Source organism: Diadema antillarum, unplaced genomic scaffold (assembly GCF_040938485.1).
Source record: "Diadema antillarum isolate AM-2024a unplaced genomic scaffold, OU_Dant_1.0 seq00001230_RagTag, whole genome shotgun sequence".
In the NCBI taxonomy this organism is placed as follows: domain Eukaryota; kingdom Metazoa; phylum Echinodermata; class Echinoidea; order Diadematoida; family Diadematidae; genus Diadema; species Diadema antillarum.
This window is the reverse complement of record NW_027272018.1, coordinates 176272-198654: the sequence shown is the minus strand read 5'-3', so window position 1 is coordinate 198654 and position 22383 is coordinate 176272. Positions and strand designations below refer to the sequence as shown.

Below are 22383 nucleotides of genomic sequence, written 5' to 3'. Positions count from 1 at the left end.
CAAGTACACAGGAATGGCATTTGGTACATGATGGCATGGGTTGGGGGATCATTTGCCATTTACTGGCAAGAAGCAGGCATTAGATTCCACATTGAGGAAAATAATCTGAAATTAGTGTCTTGCGCTTTTGTGAATCTACATCAATTGCCACTGCTTCCTTGTTGCAATATCATCATATTCAAAACCAGAGTATGGTGTTCAGATATGACCACTTCCAATTTTCTTTACAATCAATCAAAACAAGATAATGTCCGGACAAAAATGGAGCAAATAAAGATTGTTGTTTAAAAACCACTTCTGTTATGATATTCATTCAATTTTGACCCCCCCCCCCAAAAAAAAAAAAAAAAAAAAAAAAGAGAGAGAGAGAGAAGAAAATATTCTAGGGCAAGTCCAAGATAACGCGCACGTTACGTATGGGACATTCAGAGACTTTTATGACCTGAAAAATAGTGTTAATGGCCTTTGATCATATTGAACTTCATCATGGTGATTGATATCTAGAAGAAGTATAATCATGTAAAAAATTGAGAAAAATGACCTTGACAATTATATTCTAGAAGAGAAAATATGTGCCGTTACGTATGGGACCAGAAAAATTTTGTTTTTTTGAACATTTTTTTCAACCTCAAAACTCTCTGAAAGTATATCATTCTACAACTTGTAACTCATTGTGATGAAAGTCACAACACTCAAGATTATCACAGGTAAGTTTCATGTCATTAGACAAAAAGCTCTAATTACAGGTTCTAATTAAAGACAGACATGACATGTTACGTATGGGACAGTTACGTATGGGACAGTTTGTCCCCCATTCATTTAGTGTGTGAAGAACCATGTTTATGGGTATTTTGCATAATTATTGAAGTAAAATCAGTTGAACTACTCAAATACTGATCCAGATTGTCAAGGAAACAATATTTCTCAAATATTCACCATCTTAATCATATTCAACCATATTTTTATATTTTTATGACCAACCTGGGTATGCATGCCCTTTGTCCCCCATTCGTTTAGTGTGTGGAGAACCATGTTTATGGGTATTTTGCAAAATGATTTTGCAAAATGCCCATAAACAAATTTTTGCATAATTATTGAGGTGGAATCAGTTGAAATTACTCAAATACTGATCCAGATTGACAAGGGGACAATATTCCCCAGATATTTACCATCATATTCACATTCAATCATATTCTATATTTTTTATGACCAACCTGAGTATGTATGCCCTATTTTCATCAGGATAGTTACTACTGAAAAATTGAATAGTTTAAAGTGTTTACTTCCATTGATGAAGGGCTGTTTGCCATTTAGTTTCAATAAAAAACAACTTGACACAAGAAATATTAAGTTAATAAATAAGCAATTACCTGCTGCGTGGAACCCCAGTGATCGAGTAGATATATGATGTCTGTCTAGCAGTCAGGTCATTGATTCGAGTCACACCTCAGTATGTATAATACCCATGAATTTTGTTGTGGCTACTACTGAAAACTTTTGTGTATCACTTGCAATTAAAAAAAAAAATCATTTTACTTTATTTTTTTCTATATATATCACAACCATTTCAAATTGGATCTCCATCACATAAACTTTGAATTCCTCTAGTCTTAGGATTTTATGCTCTTAAGTAATTCATATAATTGGTTTCAAATCATCTCTTTAAATGTTGAAAACTGAATCCCCATTTCCACAAAAAACTATACCATCCCTTTAATGCTGATTTTTCATTGTGTATTTTGCCAATTTTCCCTCCCCCTTTCTGAAAATTGTTCAGTCAAGTTCATGTATTGTTTCAAGTGTCTATAAATCAAAAATTAGCTACAATGTTGGGATGCTTTCTTCAGGATAATTGACCATTTGTGTACTGAGAGACCTTCCCAGCTAGCTACATGCATTCACATGCAATATGTATGAGGATGTCCCATACGTAACGCATTTGTCCCATACATAACATTATTTCAATGCCTAATAAAAAATGTTTCCTTTACTTTTTTTTCTTTTTTCTCTGGTATTTAATTTCTCTAAACAATAAATTAGAACTTTCCAAAAGGGCATTAAAATAACCTTAGCAATTTCAGAAAAAACCTAAAAAAATGACCTCATTTTGTTACGTATGGGACATCTCATGATAGGACACGAGCTAATTTGCATAATCATTTGCATAATCCCTAAATTTTCATACCAAGTTAAACTATGTGATGAACTTCTTATGTCCACATATTAATCAAATATCATTTGCTTTCCTTTGAATTAATATGAATTTTTATAAATGTCCCATACGTAACGCTGTGTTTCACATTTATGCAAATGAAGCCCTTGAAATTTGCATAAATTTACATAATATCATTTTTTCCTCCATGGAAATCAAAACTTCAACTCATAAGCTTCAAAATGATACCAAACATGTCAACATTGAGCAAAGATGAAATTTTGCCTTCTGAGGGGACCTTATCTTGGACTTGCCCTCTAGTCCTCCCTAAAGAACATATTGTACTTGTTATCATAGTCTTCAGGAAAGTTTTAATTTCCCAAATTTCGACTCCAAAGAAGTGCATGGAAAAATTGACCAAAATAGCCACTTGAATGAAAATTTGACCAGAGTGACCTGAAATAGAAATTTTTATGTATGTTACCCAAACTACAGTGGGTATTTGACATGACTGAAAAGCATGAACAGCACACAATACATGATACATTGTAGGTGAGTATATCCCGCAACCTTATTATCTGCACACACACACAGATGTGTTCTCAGCATTAAGGGTGGGATTTCACGGAGCACGCGAACGATTTGCGAAGGACGCGAATGACAAAATCCAACATTCGGAAAAGTTTTTCTCCGAATGTTTTCCGACAATGAAGCCGAAAACTATTCTTGCGCAATTTGTGCGAAGTTTCCACGACGTATGTGCGAATGTCGTGTGTATCATTGCTAAAGTACAGCATGTTACGTCCACGAAGAACACGCGAAGGAAATGCGAACAACGAAAAATTTTCAATAATCATGGGAGAAAATGTACCCAAGGAGAGGTGGAAGCTGTCTTGAGTTAAATTTTTTCTTTCCTCTATTTCTCCTTTCTTTTTCTCTAATTTTTCTATTGTGTGCTTGCCTACATTTTTTTCCTAGGACGTATATCTCCACTAGTAAAGCATAATAACGATTTTTTTTTGCAGTTCCTCCAACACATAATCTCTATACTTCAAATGAAATTTGACATACTTTAGATTAATTTTAACTGTATTCTGCGATTCTTTTTTTTTGTATATCAAACATTTCTTTCTCTTTGCTAGTCTTTAATTTCTTTTGTTACTATAGTTGTTGATAATTGTTTGATGTTTAGGTGTATGCTACGATTTTTATTTGTAGAAAACGTATATGTCATACATTCCCCAAACGTGCGCTAAACGTTCGCGAAAATGCCTCAAAAGGTACACGAACAGTTTGCGATTACGTCGTAAAATGATCGGAAAAACTTCGCAGATTTCGCGTAACATTCGCGAGACATTCTCCAAAGTTTCGGAGTCTGTTTGGGGTTTCACGAACATTTTGCGAACATCGCGCGTGTCTTGCGAAGGTCTTGCGCATATGACGAGGCTTTAAAGACACTTTCGAGAACAATTCACGCGCAAATCACGACCAAGTGTGCGGAAAAGGTTCGCAGAAAATTTCAAACTTTTTTGAAATTCTCGCCGAAGTAAAAACGACATTCGCGAACAATTGACGACGCTTCCGAACCCTCACGTACGTTTGGCGATCTTTTGCAGACCAAAATGCGAATGCTGGATTTTGCCATTCGCGTCCTTCGCAAATCGTTCGCGTGCTCCGTGAAATCCCACCCTAAGTGAGCTAGTTGTACAAGGAGAGATTGACAGAGTCAGTGAGATACCAAACTACATGTATGGTGTGCGGACACAGAAGTGGAGTGTAGTTTTAGTTCGTGAGCACGAGTATCACCAGTTACAGTAGTGTATCCATTTAAGGAGAAGATGACCAACTGGAAAAACTCTTTTAGAAGCTAACATATTATAGGTATTGTTCAAATAATGTATATGCCATATGTTTTGCAAAGTTTTTATTCTCATGAATTTTGTGAGTCGGATATTATTCCTAAATTCAAATTGAACAACACACAAAATGTTGACTCCGATCACGACATGACTATAACATACACACCTACAAATTTATGTTCATTACTGATTACATATTTAACAATTTGCAAAATTGCTGGGAAGTCTCAATTCAAGAAAACTTTGACTCGCTAAACATATGGCATATATACATGTACAGTATGGGATTTAACAATGTTCTTCTTATGATCTTTACAAATTTCAAAGAAATGAGCAAAAACATTTCAGATAAGAGGACATCACAAGATTACCTAAGCAGACACCACATTTTGTATCACACAGTGATGTAAAGTTTTAGTTCTTAGCAGCTTCTGAAATTTAAATGCATCCATAGCTTGTGCCATCAAATGCAAAAGGTTTCAGCAAAGAGCATTACCACTACATGGGGAAGAGCTGAATTGCATCTAGTTGTGGCAAAGCAAGGATATCTTTAAAGGGGAAGGCTAGTAACTGATCAGTGGGAATCAGTGGAAATGCTGGGAGATGAGTGTTCCAATCCTTACGGGATTCATTCAAGAGTTCATTGTATATCAATTGTTGTGTGAAAATGATTTGCTTCAGAACGGTCTCATATTCAAGTAATGTGCAGATTAATGCTCCGTCACTGACCAGGGACGCTAACCTGGAAGCATTAAACTGCACATTACTTGAATATGAGACCATTCTGAAGCAAATCATTTTCACACAACAATAGATATACAATGAACTCTTGAATGAATCCCATAAGGGTTGGAACAATCATCTCCCAGCATTTCCACTGATTCCCACTGATCAGTTACTAGCCTTCCCCTTTAAAGTCTTGTTTCAAAGACAATGACTATTGACTATCCAGATTTCTCTGCTTCTGCAGCTGTACACAATATCTTCACGGCAGTGATCTATGAGGGGCTGGCTGGGGTTGAGGTTGCAGTTCAGCAGTTGGGAGCACGTATGGATGATTTGTACAAACTGTACACATACATATGACCTCAAATTATTATCATTATTTTTTTTTAATGGTGACTTTTCATGGGAACGCTATAATAATGATTGTGAGAAACAATGGAAAATGACAATGCATATATTTTGCAATGACAAACGGCAAAGGCAGAAATTCATTACATAATATGATTGTATGAATGCTTTTTCACACATGATAATCCTTTATAGCGCACACAAAGTCATGGGTGCTAATCAGTAGTGATGATGATGATAACGAGGATTAATTGAAACAAGGGAAACATTTCTGTCAGAATCAAAGTAACGATCTGTCATAATAAACTGATGATGATTATGACATATTTCCAGAAAAGAAGGTTTGTTTGTTTACTCTTCCCTTCAGACAGACAGACAGACAGACATACAATGAAATGAGAGGACATCAGGGGAAACTGTAGTTGTTGTTTTTTAATTAGTATTTGTCTGCTAAGTTCAGGGCAGATGTGTTATTCACAACTTTAAATACATGACTGTGCTTTTGCTCCACAAGTTACCTGCATGACTTTCTAAGTAAGTAAAGAGAGTTGGTTGGGGTGTGGGTGTGGGTTTAATATTAAGCATGACTGATCCTACTGAAGCTAATATACCTTAAAGATTGCTCACAGTTTGCATTTACAACAATGCATTTACATCTCTAAAGAATCATCAGAAAAAAATCTTTATGCAATGAAATTTCAAGAGCTGCACTCTGAGATGTCTCTCAATTAATTGGATATATACATTTTTGCAACTAATTCCAGGAAAGATACGTTAGGCTTGACTCATTCTATTGTGGACTATTACATCATTATCAGAATAGAACATTTTACTACGGCAAGCAAAAAGTAAGATAGCCTCATATCAAATGTATCGCCTAATGTGTGTAGTCATCTGTGATCTCATACATTATGATCTACTCATCACTTTAATAGGTTAAGTATAAAAGCTACAATATACAAAGCTAGCTCAGTTTGTTCCTATATAAAATTCATTGTCTCAACTGCTCTACCATTGGGTACATAAGAGTTCTTAAGCTTTGTGATGAAAATGGGTTGGTAGAAAAATTAACATGGCATTAGGAAAACTAGACCATCAGCATATATTTCACAATAAGAAATTTTCTACTTCTGTTACAGAACAGGGTGGTGCATGTGAAAGAAAAGATCGTATTTTGGCACTCAATGCACAAGGAAGACCCGGTTTGGCTGTTATAGTGACCTGGCCCACTTGCAAGAGTGTGTAATACTGTGTTTTAGAGCACCTTCTAGCAGGACAGACAGGTGGAGACGATGTTACGAGACAGAGAGACGGACAAGACAGACATACCACACAGACGAGTACCACGGCAGACTGAAGGTGATCATGTGCTTGAGTGTATGTCACCATGTCAACAGTTGTACCTCCTTTAGAATAAAGGGGTACTGCTCCAAAGCACTTATGTACCAGTTTGCAGGTATTGGAGTTGATGGAGTGCTCATCAAAACATGGCTTTATGACTGCAGATGCAAATATCGCCCTTTGCAGAGGCACTAGCCCTTTAGAACATGCCTTTTCAATTCTTTTTTTTCACACTTGCTATATGAGTACAAAGAGTATGTACAAGGTATTAATAAATAAACTTTCTTGGTGAGAGGCAAAAAATTGCATTCAAAGCTCAGTTTAGTTTCACTTTCCTTTGAAACTGAAGACAGGTCCAAATGAAACAGGATGGTAACGACTAATTTCTTACTTTTAATGTGCATGTGTGCCTGATATGATGGTATAGTGAAAAGATACACATATACCTTCTAACAAAAATTTATGCCAAGTTTCAAAGTTACAAAGCATATACTTGTACCACACTGCATTCTCAAGCAACACATATTACACCTAGATTTTCTGATATGATGGCCACATATATCAATTCTACACAAGAAAAAAAAATGCACCCTTTACCTGCACATTAGTACATGATATGATACAGAGCTATATAACTGTGATGAGAATGAGGTCCACCATGTGTGTGTTGTTGGTTCTTTTTTAACCAGTACGTTCCCAGTTATGCGTAGACTAAAGAATGTCAGAAACCGTTGACTGAAGATGAATACTAAAGACCAGTCCCGGCTGTAGTGTGTTATTTGACTCAACCTTCGGCTAATCACACAGAAGTGAAAGAGATAGGAAAAAAAAAAAATGTGCTGGTGAGGGACACTGAAAAAAAAAAAAAATATGCAGGTAGCAGTTCTGTCTGTGTTAGAACAACATCTAAAGCAATCAGAGAGATTTTTGCCTGTACAGCAGACGGGTGAAGATGACTGAGAAGAGAGAACAGCGATTAAAAAAAAAAATTGCAAAACTCACCACAAAGTCCATAATAGACGAAGAGTCACTTCTCTGCAGAGTAGTCAAAAAAAGTATGTGTGATCATAAAAAAAAATGTATATATACATATTTTATCACAGTTACAATAACTTGTGCTATCTATTTAGATCAGAAGAATCGCAGCTTACTGCAGAGCATTTGTGTTCCCCATCAGCATCAGGTATGCAACTGCCTATTTACAACACAAAGTTGCACTTGACAAGGCCTTTCTTTTTGCTGCAACTGACCGTGTATGTCTTCTTGTCAATGCAAAGTTTTGAGGGTAGGTAATCATCCTTCATGGTTATGCTCAAAGGTGTCTTAGTATACATAATAGCAAGTAGCTAGTGTTCCACGCTCTATGTCACACCTGATGTCCTCAGAGAAACCTGCATGGAAAGGTGGCTTACAAACATTACTCACCATGATATGTTAATTATTCACAAAGTCTTATCAGTGTTAGCCAAAAGGTTATTTGATTTGCTTTCTTTTTTTCCTTGATTTCTTATTTTTTTCAATCTAATGAATTAATACCATTGATTCCTTAAAAACAATTTTAGCATTTCTTTCCACAAATACTGAACTCTTGCAATAGTAAAAGTATCATCCTTTTTTTTTTTTTTTTTTTTGACAAAACATCATAGTTTACTGTACAGGGGTGTATGAGATCATATAAGGACAAGGGTGACCTACCACCACGGAAGTCTGATAACATTGCCAAACATTACATTTTTCTGATTAGGGAATCATTCAATTCTCAGTACTTCATGCTTTCAGAAGCTGATATTTGAATAGTATTTCAATATACCTATGACTCAACTGGTTAGGGAGCCAGCTATCAGATGTTCAAGGGTGCCAAAAATTTGCTTTGAAATTTATATGCATCATGCAGGCAGTGGATTTTGTAGCCATGTAAACACACTGCGTACACAACGCTGTACTAGCATGCTTCATGAAGATGAAATAGATTTGAGTTTCAAAGTATCCCTAGATTTTGAAATTCACATCGAAAGTAGCAAAGATATTACACTTTTGCTTTTTGGAACAAATATCACATCTAATGTGTTTCAGCTAAATTACTCAATTCTGCACTTTTCTCAGATTATGACTTAACCAGAACAAAGTGGTGGTGGGTCACAATTAAGACACACAAAGATTTATGAGTGCATTATTCAGTCAGTTTCACATCAAGCACAAGTGTGGAAGTGAGGTTCGACAGCTCTCCTCTGCCGGATTCACGGCAAGTATGGCCGAAAGATTCCTGTTGGTTGACACAAACCGACTTCTTGCCATCATGCGCGCATCACCTACGCACGGGAGACCTCTCCCTCCCCGCGGCAAAGATACGAGTGAAACACAACGAGCCCTCATTTGCATTATCAAATGTGTAAAGATTGAAATTACAACTTTGAAAACTGGCTCGCTGACTTGTCACAATTACACACTCCATGCCAAAGCATAGCCAGGAATTTTGGTAGCAGCTATATATATTAGTCTTTAAAATTCCACATCGTGTACATAAATGCTGTATATATCACAGCACTAAAACAAACTGAAGGTCAATTTTATCTGATAGCCAGTATTTAAATGACTTGACACCAAATGCCAAAAGCACCGAATCGTCAGACGTTCAGAACAAAAATAGCATTACAATGAGAGTCTCTTGTACAGTCTTAATGCCCTTCTGGTTCTGAGCTGATAGAATCATTCTTGATGGAGAGATTTGCAAATGAGGGCTCCCAGATATTACAAGGAAGATACAGAGATGATTTACTAGTATATATAGGGGTTAGACTTCTATAGAAAAGGATATGTGACATCCCATATATCATGGAGTATAACAGATACACTTAAGCTGTATGCACCATAAATGTAGCAATCACCAATATGGGAGATCAAATTGGTTCCTTTATCTACCATTAATAATGCAATCATGAATTACAAAATACAGACAAAAGGCTAACAGAAAAAAAAAAACAATCCTCATGTTTGTTTGTTGGTGTGTGTCTGTGTTCCTTTTTACAAGAATTAATGTCAAATATATTACAAGTTTGGCATAAAGCTATTTAATGAGACAATGTGATTTGTCTGGCAGAGTAAAAATTAACAGCTACGACGTATTGAAGAAGGACATCTGTCGTTAAAGGGTACTGTGTATCATGTTCAGATTTCTCAAGTACATATGAACACATAGGTTCTTTACAATGCAAATAAGGCCACAGCTCCAATCAAATCTAATTAATTCACAATCTAAACTATTAGGTGTGGTCATTTCCCTGCCAAACAAAGCAAACCGTGTAGAAACTTCTCTAAACAAGCATGGTCTGAAACACGCACACACACAAACACACTAGCTAAAGACACAAGAACACCGCTACTTCTATCATAAATCCTAAGACATATTTTGGTGGTTGTTTGTTCATTTGTTTGTTTGTTTATTCGTCTTTTGCAGGGGGATGGGTGGGGGTTGCTTTTATATTTCTTTAAAAATCTCCCACAGTCCTACTGAATTTCCACATTGACACTGGTATCTGCTGTCTCCTCTCTGTTTTTGTTGTGTGATACTTACTTATAATCCAGTTTATATGAAACAGAGGAGCATAGCATAATAATCTAACATAAACCTTATACCCAGATGGAAAAGTATCAGTATATGAGCAAGCAAAAGAGCTTTGATATCTTTGCATAAATCATGTACGTATCTCTGCTGTTCTGCCCATAATATTGTCCTCTGCATCATTATTGTGCTAAAACTTGAGATAATGGGCAATACCCATTTAACATGACACTGCTGTCAGATTGAATGTGAGGACAATTCAGATGATACAGATAAAGATAATGCTTCTAACATGGTACCTGTAAAAGCTACTCCCAGCGAAATGATTACAAACATTCCTCTGCACTGCATGTTGAGAAGCTTACCATGAACTTGCATAACCTAGATGTCACACCATTACAGATTAGAATGTAGATAAAAGTATTAGTGCTCATTAGTATCCAAACAATCCAGACGGCAGCAAGAAATAAGATAGCAGAGTAATAATCTCATGAGATTCGGAGAGGGAAAAACGAAATTCAAATGTTGTCTTCAGTCCCACCTTACTAAATGGTGCTGTAACTCTAGTTCCACACTACATTGAAAAACAAATAAATAATAAAAGGAAAATGAACTAGTGGTTAAGTCTATCATAAAGTCAGTATTCAAGCAATCATAACAGACAAGAGATATTGCACTCTCCTGGAGCAACATTCGAATGCATAAGAAAACTAAGCGTGCTCGGAATCATAGAAAAGGCCATAGAGTAGTAGCTTTTGACACCACATTTAAGAGACATTTTTGCATACCTTCTCTTCCAAAAAGAATGACATAACATGACAGAGGTACATGCAATATGGGAGATAAAGCCACCCCAGATCAGAACAAGGTGAAAGAGAATTAGGAATCAAATATTAAAATTGAGGTGTCACTAAAATCTGGTGTGTGTCTACAGGGTTAACAGAAATTTGTTGCTGACTTTTTTATTGCAGTGAGCTGTGAAAGTTAAGACACAAGCTTTGAGGAGTCACTGTTTTCAAGAGATTCAACAGGTGTAAACATTTGACATCAGTTGTAACACTAATCAACAGACATGCTCAGCTTGCAGATTTGGAAAGATCACAAGACTCCCATGAAATACGCCTGACAATGCAAGAATCTCAGTCCACAGTACATGATCATAAATTTGTGCCGCCTTTCACATCCAGTTAAGAGTCAAGTGAAGCCCAAAGAAATCAATGTTCTTGATAGATAAAAAGTAAGTGTGTAATTTTGACAGAAGAATACCTGACAGCCATATTATAATTGGTGACTCATACGTTTACACCATTACACCGATATGAGAAGTTAGCTGTCAAAAAAAGAAGAAGAAAAAAAGAGGTATATTTCTTGACTTCCAAGAGCTGAAAAATTCAATCAAGCATCTGTTGCAAACATCTCCAAAATTGTGTTATTGTACAGAAAGTTATTTCAAGTGGGCAGCAAGCTACGCTACCACAACACAGATGCAATGTTTGACACAATGGTCCAGATTGAACACTTGATTCCTTCCACATAAATGTCTTGACATGAGGCCTATCTATGTTGCAACAGTATTTTCTGCTTTGTCCCTTCACATTAGCAACATTCAATAAAGATGATTCACACACAATTTGAAATGACAACACTGTCAATGTTATATGCAACAAGACATGCATACTTCAAGGAAATATTTTGCACAACATATGCAGCAACCACATAATACATTTCTACTGCACTGATGTTTTGACATAGTTTACACATTTTGGAATCATTAACGAAAAGCGCTGGTTTGCTTTTTAATTGCGCAACAATAAGTTCATGACTGAACAATCCATCTACTGCATGAATGTGAGAGGATAGACAAACGACGTAACAATAGAAAAGCAAGCACAGCTCCTTCCCGGAATCCTCCAGACATTTTACAGTGAGAATTGGTGCATGATTTTTTTTTTTTTTTTTTAAAATGGGGGGGGGGGGGGGGGGGGGATGGGGGAACTCACCGGTAGATGGTTAAATGCCTTGAAGCTGCCCTCCAAGAAACGGATGATGTCCATAATGTAGCCACTGGCGTGACCCTGAGACTCATCGAGGGACCAGTCATAGGATGCCAGCTCCAAGAACTCGTCAACCTTTGGGGTGAGGAGAGAGAAATATTATAGAGAGAGGAGAAAGAGAGGAGGGGGGGGGGGGAGAAGAAAGAATAAAGTCACATACTGTAAAACACGATAAATTCGCGGCATGAAATTTTCGCGAATTGGAGCTGAAGGCTTTCTTCGTGGCATGAAATTTTCACGAATTGCCACTGGCATTCAATGCATGTAGTGTAGGCAAGAACTTTCACATGCATTCTAATTTCGCGAATCTTGGCTCTCGCGAAATGCGCGAAATTAAAATGCAAGCGAAACGTTCCTCATTTTACAGCAGCCTTGTCTCAATGGCATGGAAACCTACCTGTAAGAGACCCTACCCCACAAGGTCCAGTAAAGTCAGCCCTGTCTGTGAACACCCTTCCAGGGCAACCAACTTATGACCTTTCTGGACAGAAGGCCTATCTAGACAGATGACCTTTTGTATACTTTTGTATAGTGCACAAATACAATCTCATGAAAACCATGTCGTAAAGTTTTACATACAGGTAGCTGCTTTTGAATACACACACTGACTGAAATAGTCCCTATGACATTTTCCTACATATGTCAAAACATACATTTTTTTTTTTTTTGTGACCAGATGACTTCATCCATTCTGGCTTCAATAACAATGCTACAGCTGCAGCTGACATTCTACGCCACTGCATAATTTGTCAATATTCATACAAACTTTGTACACAACAGTATATCTTGATATATCCAAAAAATTGAAGTGACACATCCCAACTTAGGTATTTTTATGTATAAACTTTCCTCAAAAGATCTTCCTGGTGTCTTTTTACAGATGTTCATAAGAAACAATTCTGTCCACCACTATCCAACTCGCCAGAGTGACGCTTATCACCTTCCACGAACTCGAACAGTTTTCGCTAAAAACACAATTATGTATACAGGTCCTAAATATTGGAATGATCTCCCAACAGAGGTTAAAAGCTGCTTGTCATTATCATTCTTTAAGCGTAAACTCAGACAGCATGTATTGAATAGCTACAACACACAAGTGCACTAAAATTCCTTTTTATTATGCTGATGGCTGCTCTGTTATACTACTCGGTTGTTGCCATGTGAACAGACTCATGCATATACATTTTAGTTGCATGCTCTCTCAAATTCCTTCCCATCGGTGTTTTTCCTTCCACTTCTAGTAAGACCATGGTCGTGTCGCATAGTTTCCCCTCCTTTCTTTCTTTCCTTTCTTTTATGCATCATTGCAGCTGGCTGGTATATCACATATAGGAATTGCAATTGATTCATGTTCTCCATTTTTTAAATCTTTCCCCGTGTCTATGGAAGCCGGAATGTTTAAACCCTAATAGTACTTAAGTATTCACGTCATTATCACTCCCATGTCTAAATTGCTATGAGAGCAACTGCTATAGTGTGCAGCATGTGGTTACTTGTTCTCATTTTATCACACACATAAATGCATGTGAGAAGAATCTTCTGAGCCCCGAGTACTAGTCATTCTCTTTTGTTTATCATTACTTTTGGTCTTAATTGTACCCGTGCTCCTCATCCTGTTCCCCTTACTAGGCTTTTGTTGGGACCTACACTCAACAAGCTTTGCTTTTTAGTAGGTTCCATCGTATTTCTCTTCGCATCTTTTACTTTGATTGAAAATGACACATCGACCGTTATGTATTACTTTTGTATTCCTATTTCTTCATGTATATATCCAAGCTGGACATTCTGTATTATATTTTGTTATATACCATGTATTTTCCATCGAGAAATACGAAAATAAATTGAAATTGAAATTGAAATTGAACTTCAGAACATCAGAGAAATTTCACCATTGCATAACCTGTGGTAAAAATCTTATGTACAGGATAACATGATTCAAAGGCAACTTTTTGTTTTTGTTTTTCAGATCCATATGTGATCAATTTCAGGTTAAGTCACTGCTTTTGAATGTGAGCAAATGGTTTAGTGTACGCTAGCTTTCATAGAAAACCAACCAACCTTCTCGTTGAGTCTGCGGTAGATTTCTTGCTCTGCCTCACTCCTGGCATCCCGGAAGATGTTTGTGCTCTGCAGACCAGCTGCATGGATGTTATCTCCCGTCGTCCTGCCAGGTCACAATCCGATCAAAAGATAAGAGAGGGGCAACATTTTGGAGAGCAAAAGAAACTCATTAGGCTTATTAAACTAAGCACATTAATTGCAATGATTACATAATCACAGCAAAACATATATTGCCAACTACAGTATATTGCCCACTTCATTATATTACCCACTTCATTATATTACCCACTTCATTATATTACCCACTTCATTATATTGCCCACAACAGGAGGAATCACCTCCTTCCTCATGGTTTCCAAAATAGACACTTTCAATACAATTTATTTCCAAAATAGACACTTCCAATATTTGTTTAAGTTAGAACTAATTTTGCTTGCAGATGCTCAGTGACTGACATTACACATTGACATGTAGATTGATTACTCTTTACAGATTATTTGACAGTATGCACAAGCAGCTTTTACAATGACAATTAGAAAAACAAACAAAAAAAATATTGACCATCTCAAGGGGAACAAAGAAGTTGATATCTGACAAAAAGGGCAACAAAATAGAAAAGATCAACTTAAAAACATGAAAACAGGGCATGGCCTTTTTCAGCTACTTTCTTCGGTTGTCACATTTGAACTTTGCCATTTTGTACTCGACAACGCACGAAAAGGAAACCAATGGTGCTCTCTAATTAAACCACCTTCCCAGCCACAAGGAACGTCCTGACCCACCATCAAACTACATCCCAGCATCTATGGCTTTATCACCATGGTGACCGTTTCCCAACTCACCTTGTTATGTTTGAGATGAAATCTTCCAGGTACTTGCAGGCATTCTCTAAGTGAATTGTGTTGACTGTAACTTGCACTAGCTGAAGCACGGACATAAGAAAATGAATTTTCAGAAATTTATAAGGGCATGGAAATTGTGAATCATCAGTACACTAATACAAACATATTTGCTCATTCTACTGATGAATTTTGTGAGCACAGGCATTGTTAACCATCAGTAGATCAGTTCAATAACATATTCACGTTTGTGTACACCTGCTTGGCAAACTTATTCATAACAACCTATAGTATCTCTTGAGGCTGATCTGATCATACACTAAATAAAAATTGTGAATCTGATTTGAACATAACCAATGGGAATAAAAAGCCCCTGCAACAAATGTCACAAATGAAACAGTACAAGCATCAAATCAATAACTCTTGAAATACCTCTAGTACACGTAGACTGGCTTACAACAGATATAAAGTAAAATGTATCAGGGCAATAACCCCCTGGCAAATTACTGGTTAGAGATAAGGTTAGAGGAAAGGTAAGGGTTAGGATTAGGTTCAGGATTAGGATCAGGGTTACGTTCAGAGGAAGGGTCTGGGGTAATTGCCCTAAAACCAAGTAAAAAAGTATCAAAGAAAAAACAAATTACCCACGCATCTAAAGCAGGCCGACGCAGAAGATGATTTTAACAGTCTTATGAAAGTATATTTCTTTTTAACTTGACGATGGATTAGGCTTTGTGCTGTATGTCAAAGTTTTATCATTTCTCATCTTAACTTATTTCCTCTTCTTTAATGTCTATTTTCCCTTATTTCTGTAATTTCCTTCCTTCATGTGCATAGAGACTTTAATCTTATTTTTTGTGATATGCACTGTATAATCATGGTTTATCATTATTATCATTATTACAAACAGAGACAAAAAAAAAATTGTGAACGTCTACCGTGAGTTTCAAACACGCTCACCTCAGTCAGGCCCAGGCAGCGCTTGCGTATGAGAGCGTTGAGGCAGCCGCTGAGGGTGCGGGTGAGGAGGACGTTGGTGGACTTGCGGATCATGTCGTCCCGCTCCGTCTGGGTTAGATGGAGGTCCTGGGAGAACTTGTGGCAGGCATAGATGAACTCCTTGATCTGCCGGTACACCTTGGGCACGAACTCAGAGAAGGGCAGCCGCTTCGGGTAGGGCGCCTGAACAGACATGGAAGGGTGGGGTAGAATGCTACTGTCTATTGCATTCAATGAGAGTATGGTACAACTCAGTCTGATGCGGATACTAACCGGTACTGAGCTCTAACTGGCCATTTAAATCTGTTGTTGCCATTGCTTCATGTTGGAGGCAGAAGGCCAATATTTCCACAGAATTCAGCATGGAAATTATTTCAATTGTAATTTATCTACCCTCATCTAAAAGTGATTATTCATGTCAAAATGAACAGGCTACTACAATCTTGTCAAAGCAGAGAGATATAATGTACAATGAAGGAACATACTTTACAAAGATTTTGGCAAAATCGGGACAAAAGATAAGTATTTAGTGTTCCAGTAATCAAAAAGCAAACATAATGATCTTACAAAGATAAAATATCAAAAAACAATTTTTAAACAGAATCCAAAGCATTTTCTTTCAATTCTTCTCAGGCAGTTTTTACCACAACCATAAAATTTGTGTACACTTCACCCACATTTACAATGCTTGTCTGCGCTTTAAAGTAATAGTGCTCAAATAAAATTAAAATGGATATCACAAAAGTATCCTTCTTGCATTATTACTGTCTTCCCCAGATGACTATTGAATGATAGGATTCATATTGCGCTGACTTCCTATACTGTATACGCCATATATTTTGAGAGTCTAAATTTTCGCGAATCGAGACTTCCCGACGATTTCGCGAGTGGTTAAATTCGCGACCGTGGAATCCTTTACTGAACGCAGAAATGTGTACGCGTACATCCCATTCATATCTGGATCAGAGTCAATATTTTCGCATGTCTTTAATTTCGCGAATTGCAGCTGACTCACGAAATTCGCGAAAATAAAAACCTCGCGAAATATTCGGCGTATACAGTAGTTTACCTTGTCTATCTTCTCATCCCTGAGCGGGAAAGACCTGATGAGTTCATGGTACTCTGTCTCTGATTGGACGGCCATGGCTGTGTAGTTATCCTCATCAAAGATGTCGCTGCACGTCAAATGAAAAACAGGACATCCTGACATTTAAAAAGGCTAAGGACAGAGTTCATGTATCCCAATTCCGTTGAAATAACCAATAATATCTACATGATATTTCAATACTGGTTTTACACACCCAACATTTAAGAAATAGATCAACATTAAAGTCATTAAACCAGATAGATAGATTATGGATGAAATACAGACATGGACAAGGATACAGATGCAGATACTACTGCAGATGTGGAGTAAGATGCAAATATGGATACAGATATGATCATATGGATATGGATACTGATCTGGATATGGATATGGATACTGACATGGATCTGGATCTGGATTTGGATATGAATATAGATATGGATATGGATATGAATATTAAAATGGATATCGAACAGATACACGTATGGATAGGGATATGAATATGAAAATCGATATCGAACGGATGCATGTATGGATATGGATGTGGATGCGAATGCAGATGTGTATATGGATGTAAATGTAGCAACAGATGGGGCTACAGATACAGATATATGAGTGGATACAGATATGAATACAGATATACACATAGATGTGAGCTTAAATCAAACTTTTGTGCATTACTGTGTCTTCTCTTGATGGGAAATATGTAAAGCTGGTTTTTCTCCTACCTGAAGACTTGGACCCATTTCTTCATGAGAATCTCGTTGTATTGATCCTTGAGATCCAGCAGGAACTCTGTGAGAGGCCCTGTGTTGAAACCATAACTCTGTGGAAGAGAGAGAGGATTGGAGGAAACAATTATCAATGCTGGGGGGCGTTTCATCAACGAGTTCGTCGGAGGTTTTCACCGACAAATTTGCTATCAGCCAATCAGACGCAAGGATTTCAGTAGCTTTTAACAGTTGTCAGTGTAAATCACTGACAAAAAGTTTCATGAAACGGTCCCCTGGAGATTTTCAACGAGCACAAATATAGGGTGACAGGACGTTACACAGTTCCTTCCACCCACGTGCCGAAATGGGCTGCCAGGCAGGGGACTTGTACCAATAACAACTAACAGGCTAGTTCTGTTTGTACAACTTGCCGAACAATTGTTTCAATTTGCCCTGGAAAAGTGGGCCTGAGAGCTAGTAGTACTCTGGGGGAGTATGACAGTGTATAAATGTGTAAATCTTAGGAATGGGCTTCAAAACGCAATTCTGTTCTAGGACTATTCCATTTGCAGATCACTTGCCATTTACATATGGTCACAAAAATACCATCTATATCTCACCAGAAGTGTTCTTGACCTATATCCTTTGCTTTGGACACGATCAAGGTCGATAAATGCCTTCTCGTTAAGAACATCATATGCACAAGCCACTCAAGCCTTTGTGCGTGTTCAGAAGCATTGGCTTTCCATATAGGCACATAGAATGTGTTCTATTAGAGCCGTCAATCTCAAATTTCATGTCAAAGTTATGGTGTGAAAGTTATCAGAGAGGTTAGTGAAGACAGTGCCTTAAATGAAAATAATGATATGAGACTGGTGAACATTTTCTACCAGACAGCAATATGTTGGACATGTGTGACACACGATCAAAATCTAGTGGGTGACAAAGATGCCACAAAGCATTAATGCTGTGCTTAAATTCTGAATCTTCACTTGGATGTGAACAATATACAAATGACTTTATGGTACGTTGAGCATTGTACTCACATTTACAGTTTGTACAAAGAGAACTACCAGGTTCTTGATCCGTAGGAGCAGCGTTGCATCCGTGCAGTATGCCTGTGGTTAACACAAGAAGTGCATCAATGGTTTGAACTGTGTTTGTACAAACATTTCTTTATCATCATAAATATACATGTATTAATGAACTACAATTATCATTTGCAGCAATACTGCTTGCAGTAGTAATAGCTGCAGCTCTAATTTAATATTATTGTTTTATCATAATGGTATTACTATCACAGAGTTATGGAATTACATAGTTTTAGAAGCTTTTCCTGAAAAAACAAAACAAAACAAAACAAAACTTGTGTTTAAAGGGACTGTACAGTACTGGTTGAGGTGGGGATTCATGTTTTGAACATGAATTAAGTGAGATAATGAGAAACCTCTTACGAAATATGAAAGAGCACATGTAATTTTAAGAAAGATTCGACATTTATTTGATGAAAATTGGTTTTCAAATGGCCGAGATATCCAAAAAAGTGATAATAATAAAAGGCGACAGGCCACACCTTTTATTAGGATCTCTTTGTTTAACCTTGTTTTGGATATCTCGGCCATTTCAAAACCAATTTTCATCAAATAAACTGTTGATACCCCTTAGAATTGCATGCTCTTTGACATCTCATAGAGTGGTTTCTGAATATCTTGCAAAACGTTAAAAGCTAAATCCTCACCTCAACCAGAACCGTACACACCCTTTAAGACAAGAAGAGATGTAAAGAGCAACTCACTGAATTGTTTCTAAGCGTGCTACCGATCTTGGACAGAGCCGTGTTCCACAGGTCGTCCAGGTACTCTCTCGTTACGAGTCCTTCTGTTGTGTTGAGGACGTGGTCCTCCAGAACGAAAAATCTGAACACAAACACACACATGGGCACACAATCAAACTTACAATGAATGCATCAAGTGATATCCTATTTTTATAATCATAGTTAAACTTCTACCGATAGTGCGTTATGAAATATAAATGTTCCCTATGCACTTTACAGTTATCTATTTTACACACACACATTCAAAAAAAAAAATTATAAGCATATCATATATATTATATTACATTATTATCATACAGAGTATTCACCGACGCAATCCACAAAGCAATACTCAGATTTGTTAGTGTGATGGTAAATGTATCAAGATTTGTTTTGTGTGAATAGTAAAAGTTCTAAAAATCACAGGCCATATGTAAACACCTTCATACATGTGACAGTTGTCATTCACCATCATAATGCATCTAAACACTCCACACACACATCACAACACATATTACATTTGCATTCAATATTGCAATGCCCTCTCAGCCAATCACTCAGCCATATTACAAATGAATCATACTCACCCTAATATCTGATGAAAGTACTTCTTGTAGTGATCTAATGATTCATACTGCAACAGGAAGAAAACGAACATAACAATTTATAAATACATGAAGAACACTGAAGTCTAAATATTAAATTAAATACTAAATACTTTTAACCAAAACAAGTCTAATCATCACTGAACACTGAAAGTAGAAATACCGAAATAATGCATACGAAGTAGGATTGTTTGTCATCAAATGATTGGCCACTAGACCTGTGTTGCCACAATGGCATTATATTACCAATCTTTCAGTCACAAATTCTACTCTTTTATCATTTCGATGATTTTGTTTCATATCTGAGATAATGTCATTGGAAGTGACAACAGCTTACTTTTCACTTCAGATTAAGGCATGCTATGCAATTGAAGTGGCCGATGTAAAATTTCAATACTTCATCATGACATATTCAATGGTCTTGGGCATATTTACATCTCATAGTCATATGATTTCATAACAGTTTCAAAAGTCTTTTAGAACTCCTTTATTGGTGGTCATTGGTCACAGGTATGTGCAGTATGTCTGCCCCTTACATCAACCATCTCCACCTATACATTAAGAACACCAAATCTATCACTACAAATTTAAGCTTTGTTCAACCATTACATTTGAGTGATATAATGGCGTTCTTGGAGCTTAAATTTGTGTTACTGGTAACAGACATCTACAGCAATCTTGCCCATTACTCCAACCACTTTAATCCACAGATTACGACCACCAAACTTGTCACAGCAATATCAAGCTTCAACCAACCTTTATATTTGACTGACACAAAGGTATGTTTAGCTTAAATTTATTTTAATATACATCTTTTCCCAACCAATGAAAGCTTTTTGCAGCATCAAATTCTGTTTCCTTTCAGAACATTATCCATGTAAAAACATCTGCATTAATAAAGACAACCCACCAAAGAGGTTCCCTCTCTTTGCTCCCTTGAATATCATTATTAACAGGTTTCACAGTGTATAAAGTGGAAATGAATTGTTCTTTCATCAGCACAACTCACCGTGTTGCCCTGAGGTTGTATGGCCAGCTTGGACTGCTTCGTGCGCTGCTTGCGGTAGTAGTTCTCGAAAACCTCCCTCTCGCCCAGCACGGAGTAGATGTGAAGGCATCGGTAGACGGGCGAGAAGTCCACCTTGTCCTGCGGGCTGACCTCCTGTTAAATACAGGGAGGAGGTCAAGTGTGGCAACAGAGAATGTACGTCAAAGGCTGTCATGTCTGTCCTGTGGTATTCACCCCTTCATGAGGAAACACGGTTGTTTATGGAGGACATTCCATCTCCCCCCCCCCCCACCACCCCCAAGAAAGATGTTGTTGAAATAAGCAAATTCAAAGCAACAGACCAGTGCATGTTTGGTATGCTATGGAGACATCGCAATGGTTGCCGTTTTCAACTTCCTGACTGTGAATTTTTCATTGGTGTGACCTCCAAAATTCAAAAACAGGACTTTTGTGCAAAGCTATTTCAAAAGGCATAAACTTCCTTTATCATGAAAAATTTTCCACGAACAAGTAGCCCTTGACATACAATGATCCCAGTAGTGAAGAAAACATGGCTTTAAGAAAAACTGTGAATAACTGAGAAATAAATCAGAACAGAAATGATAATCATAGCCAAAATGACATTGCAGAAAAGGAAATGTAACCATGGTAAGTTAACCGAAGAGTTAAAAAGTTCAATCATGCTAAGAGTTTAATCAAGTGAGAGCATCCAAAGCAAACTGAGAGAATATGTGGACAAAATTTGCTCAATTCATCCATCCATCCATCTGACATTGTTGACATAATCTCTCAACATGTCACTTGCTACATTCTACTCACAAACCAGAGACATCTACAAGGAGAAGAATTGTTTTGTTATAACAGACATCTGTTGCAATGAATCAGCAGTTCACAATGCAATACTTGAAGAGTTCAACAAACTTTAGGAAAGAAAAGATGGCCACACCTCCACATGATTCTAAATGGCTAGTGGCTGCAGCTCCATCTGCCATCAGCCAATGGCACGCCTCTATTTCCCCTGTCAGTCACTTGGCCACACCCTCGCAGCACATGTTTGCATTGTGATCACCAGATACCCTGTACTCACTTCCTCTTCCTCCAGCATGAACTCTCCCACGGAGTCCTTGTCTGCCTCAGTGAGGGGTGACTCCGCCTTCACGGTCCGGTGCCTCGCCCGCATGAAGGCTGACGTCTCAAGTGTGCTGCGCTTCTGGACCT

The 22383-nt window shown here is 37.4% G+C and overlaps 1 protein-coding gene across 3 annotated transcripts in view; it reads right to left on the bottom strand.

Moving 5' to 3' along the window:
* The window catches only part of LOC139745036 (exocyst complex component 6B-like), a 44923-nt gene that overhangs the window by 5263 nt on the left and 17277 nt on the right, over positions 1–22383 (bottom strand). For 2 of the 3 annotated variants that reach the window (XM_071655446.1, XM_071655447.1), the window contains exons 6-17: positions 22253–22381; positions 21166–21318; positions 20139–20185; positions 19534–19654; positions 18785–18856; positions 17754–17851; positions 17008–17113; positions 15900–16121; positions 14943–15022; positions 14098–14203; positions 11986–12114; positions 5856–7461 (exon numbers count right to left, since the gene is read on the bottom strand). In XM_071655446.1, coding sequence (XP_071511547.1) covers positions 7342–7461; positions 11986–12114; positions 14098–14203; positions 14943–15022; positions 15900–16121; positions 17008–17113; positions 17754–17851; positions 18785–18856; positions 19534–19654; positions 20139–20185; positions 21166–21318; positions 22253–22381 — 1383 coding nt within the window. In that variant the 3' untranslated portion in view covers positions 5856–7341. Of the gene's footprint in view, positions 1–5855; positions 7462–10526; positions 10560–11985; positions 12115–14097; positions 14204–14942; positions 15023–15899; positions 16122–17007; positions 17114–17753; positions 17852–18784; positions 18857–19533; positions 19655–20138; positions 20186–21165; positions 21319–22252; positions 22382–22383 lie in introns of those variants that run through there. The other variant, XM_071655448.1, reaches the window with a different exon arrangement.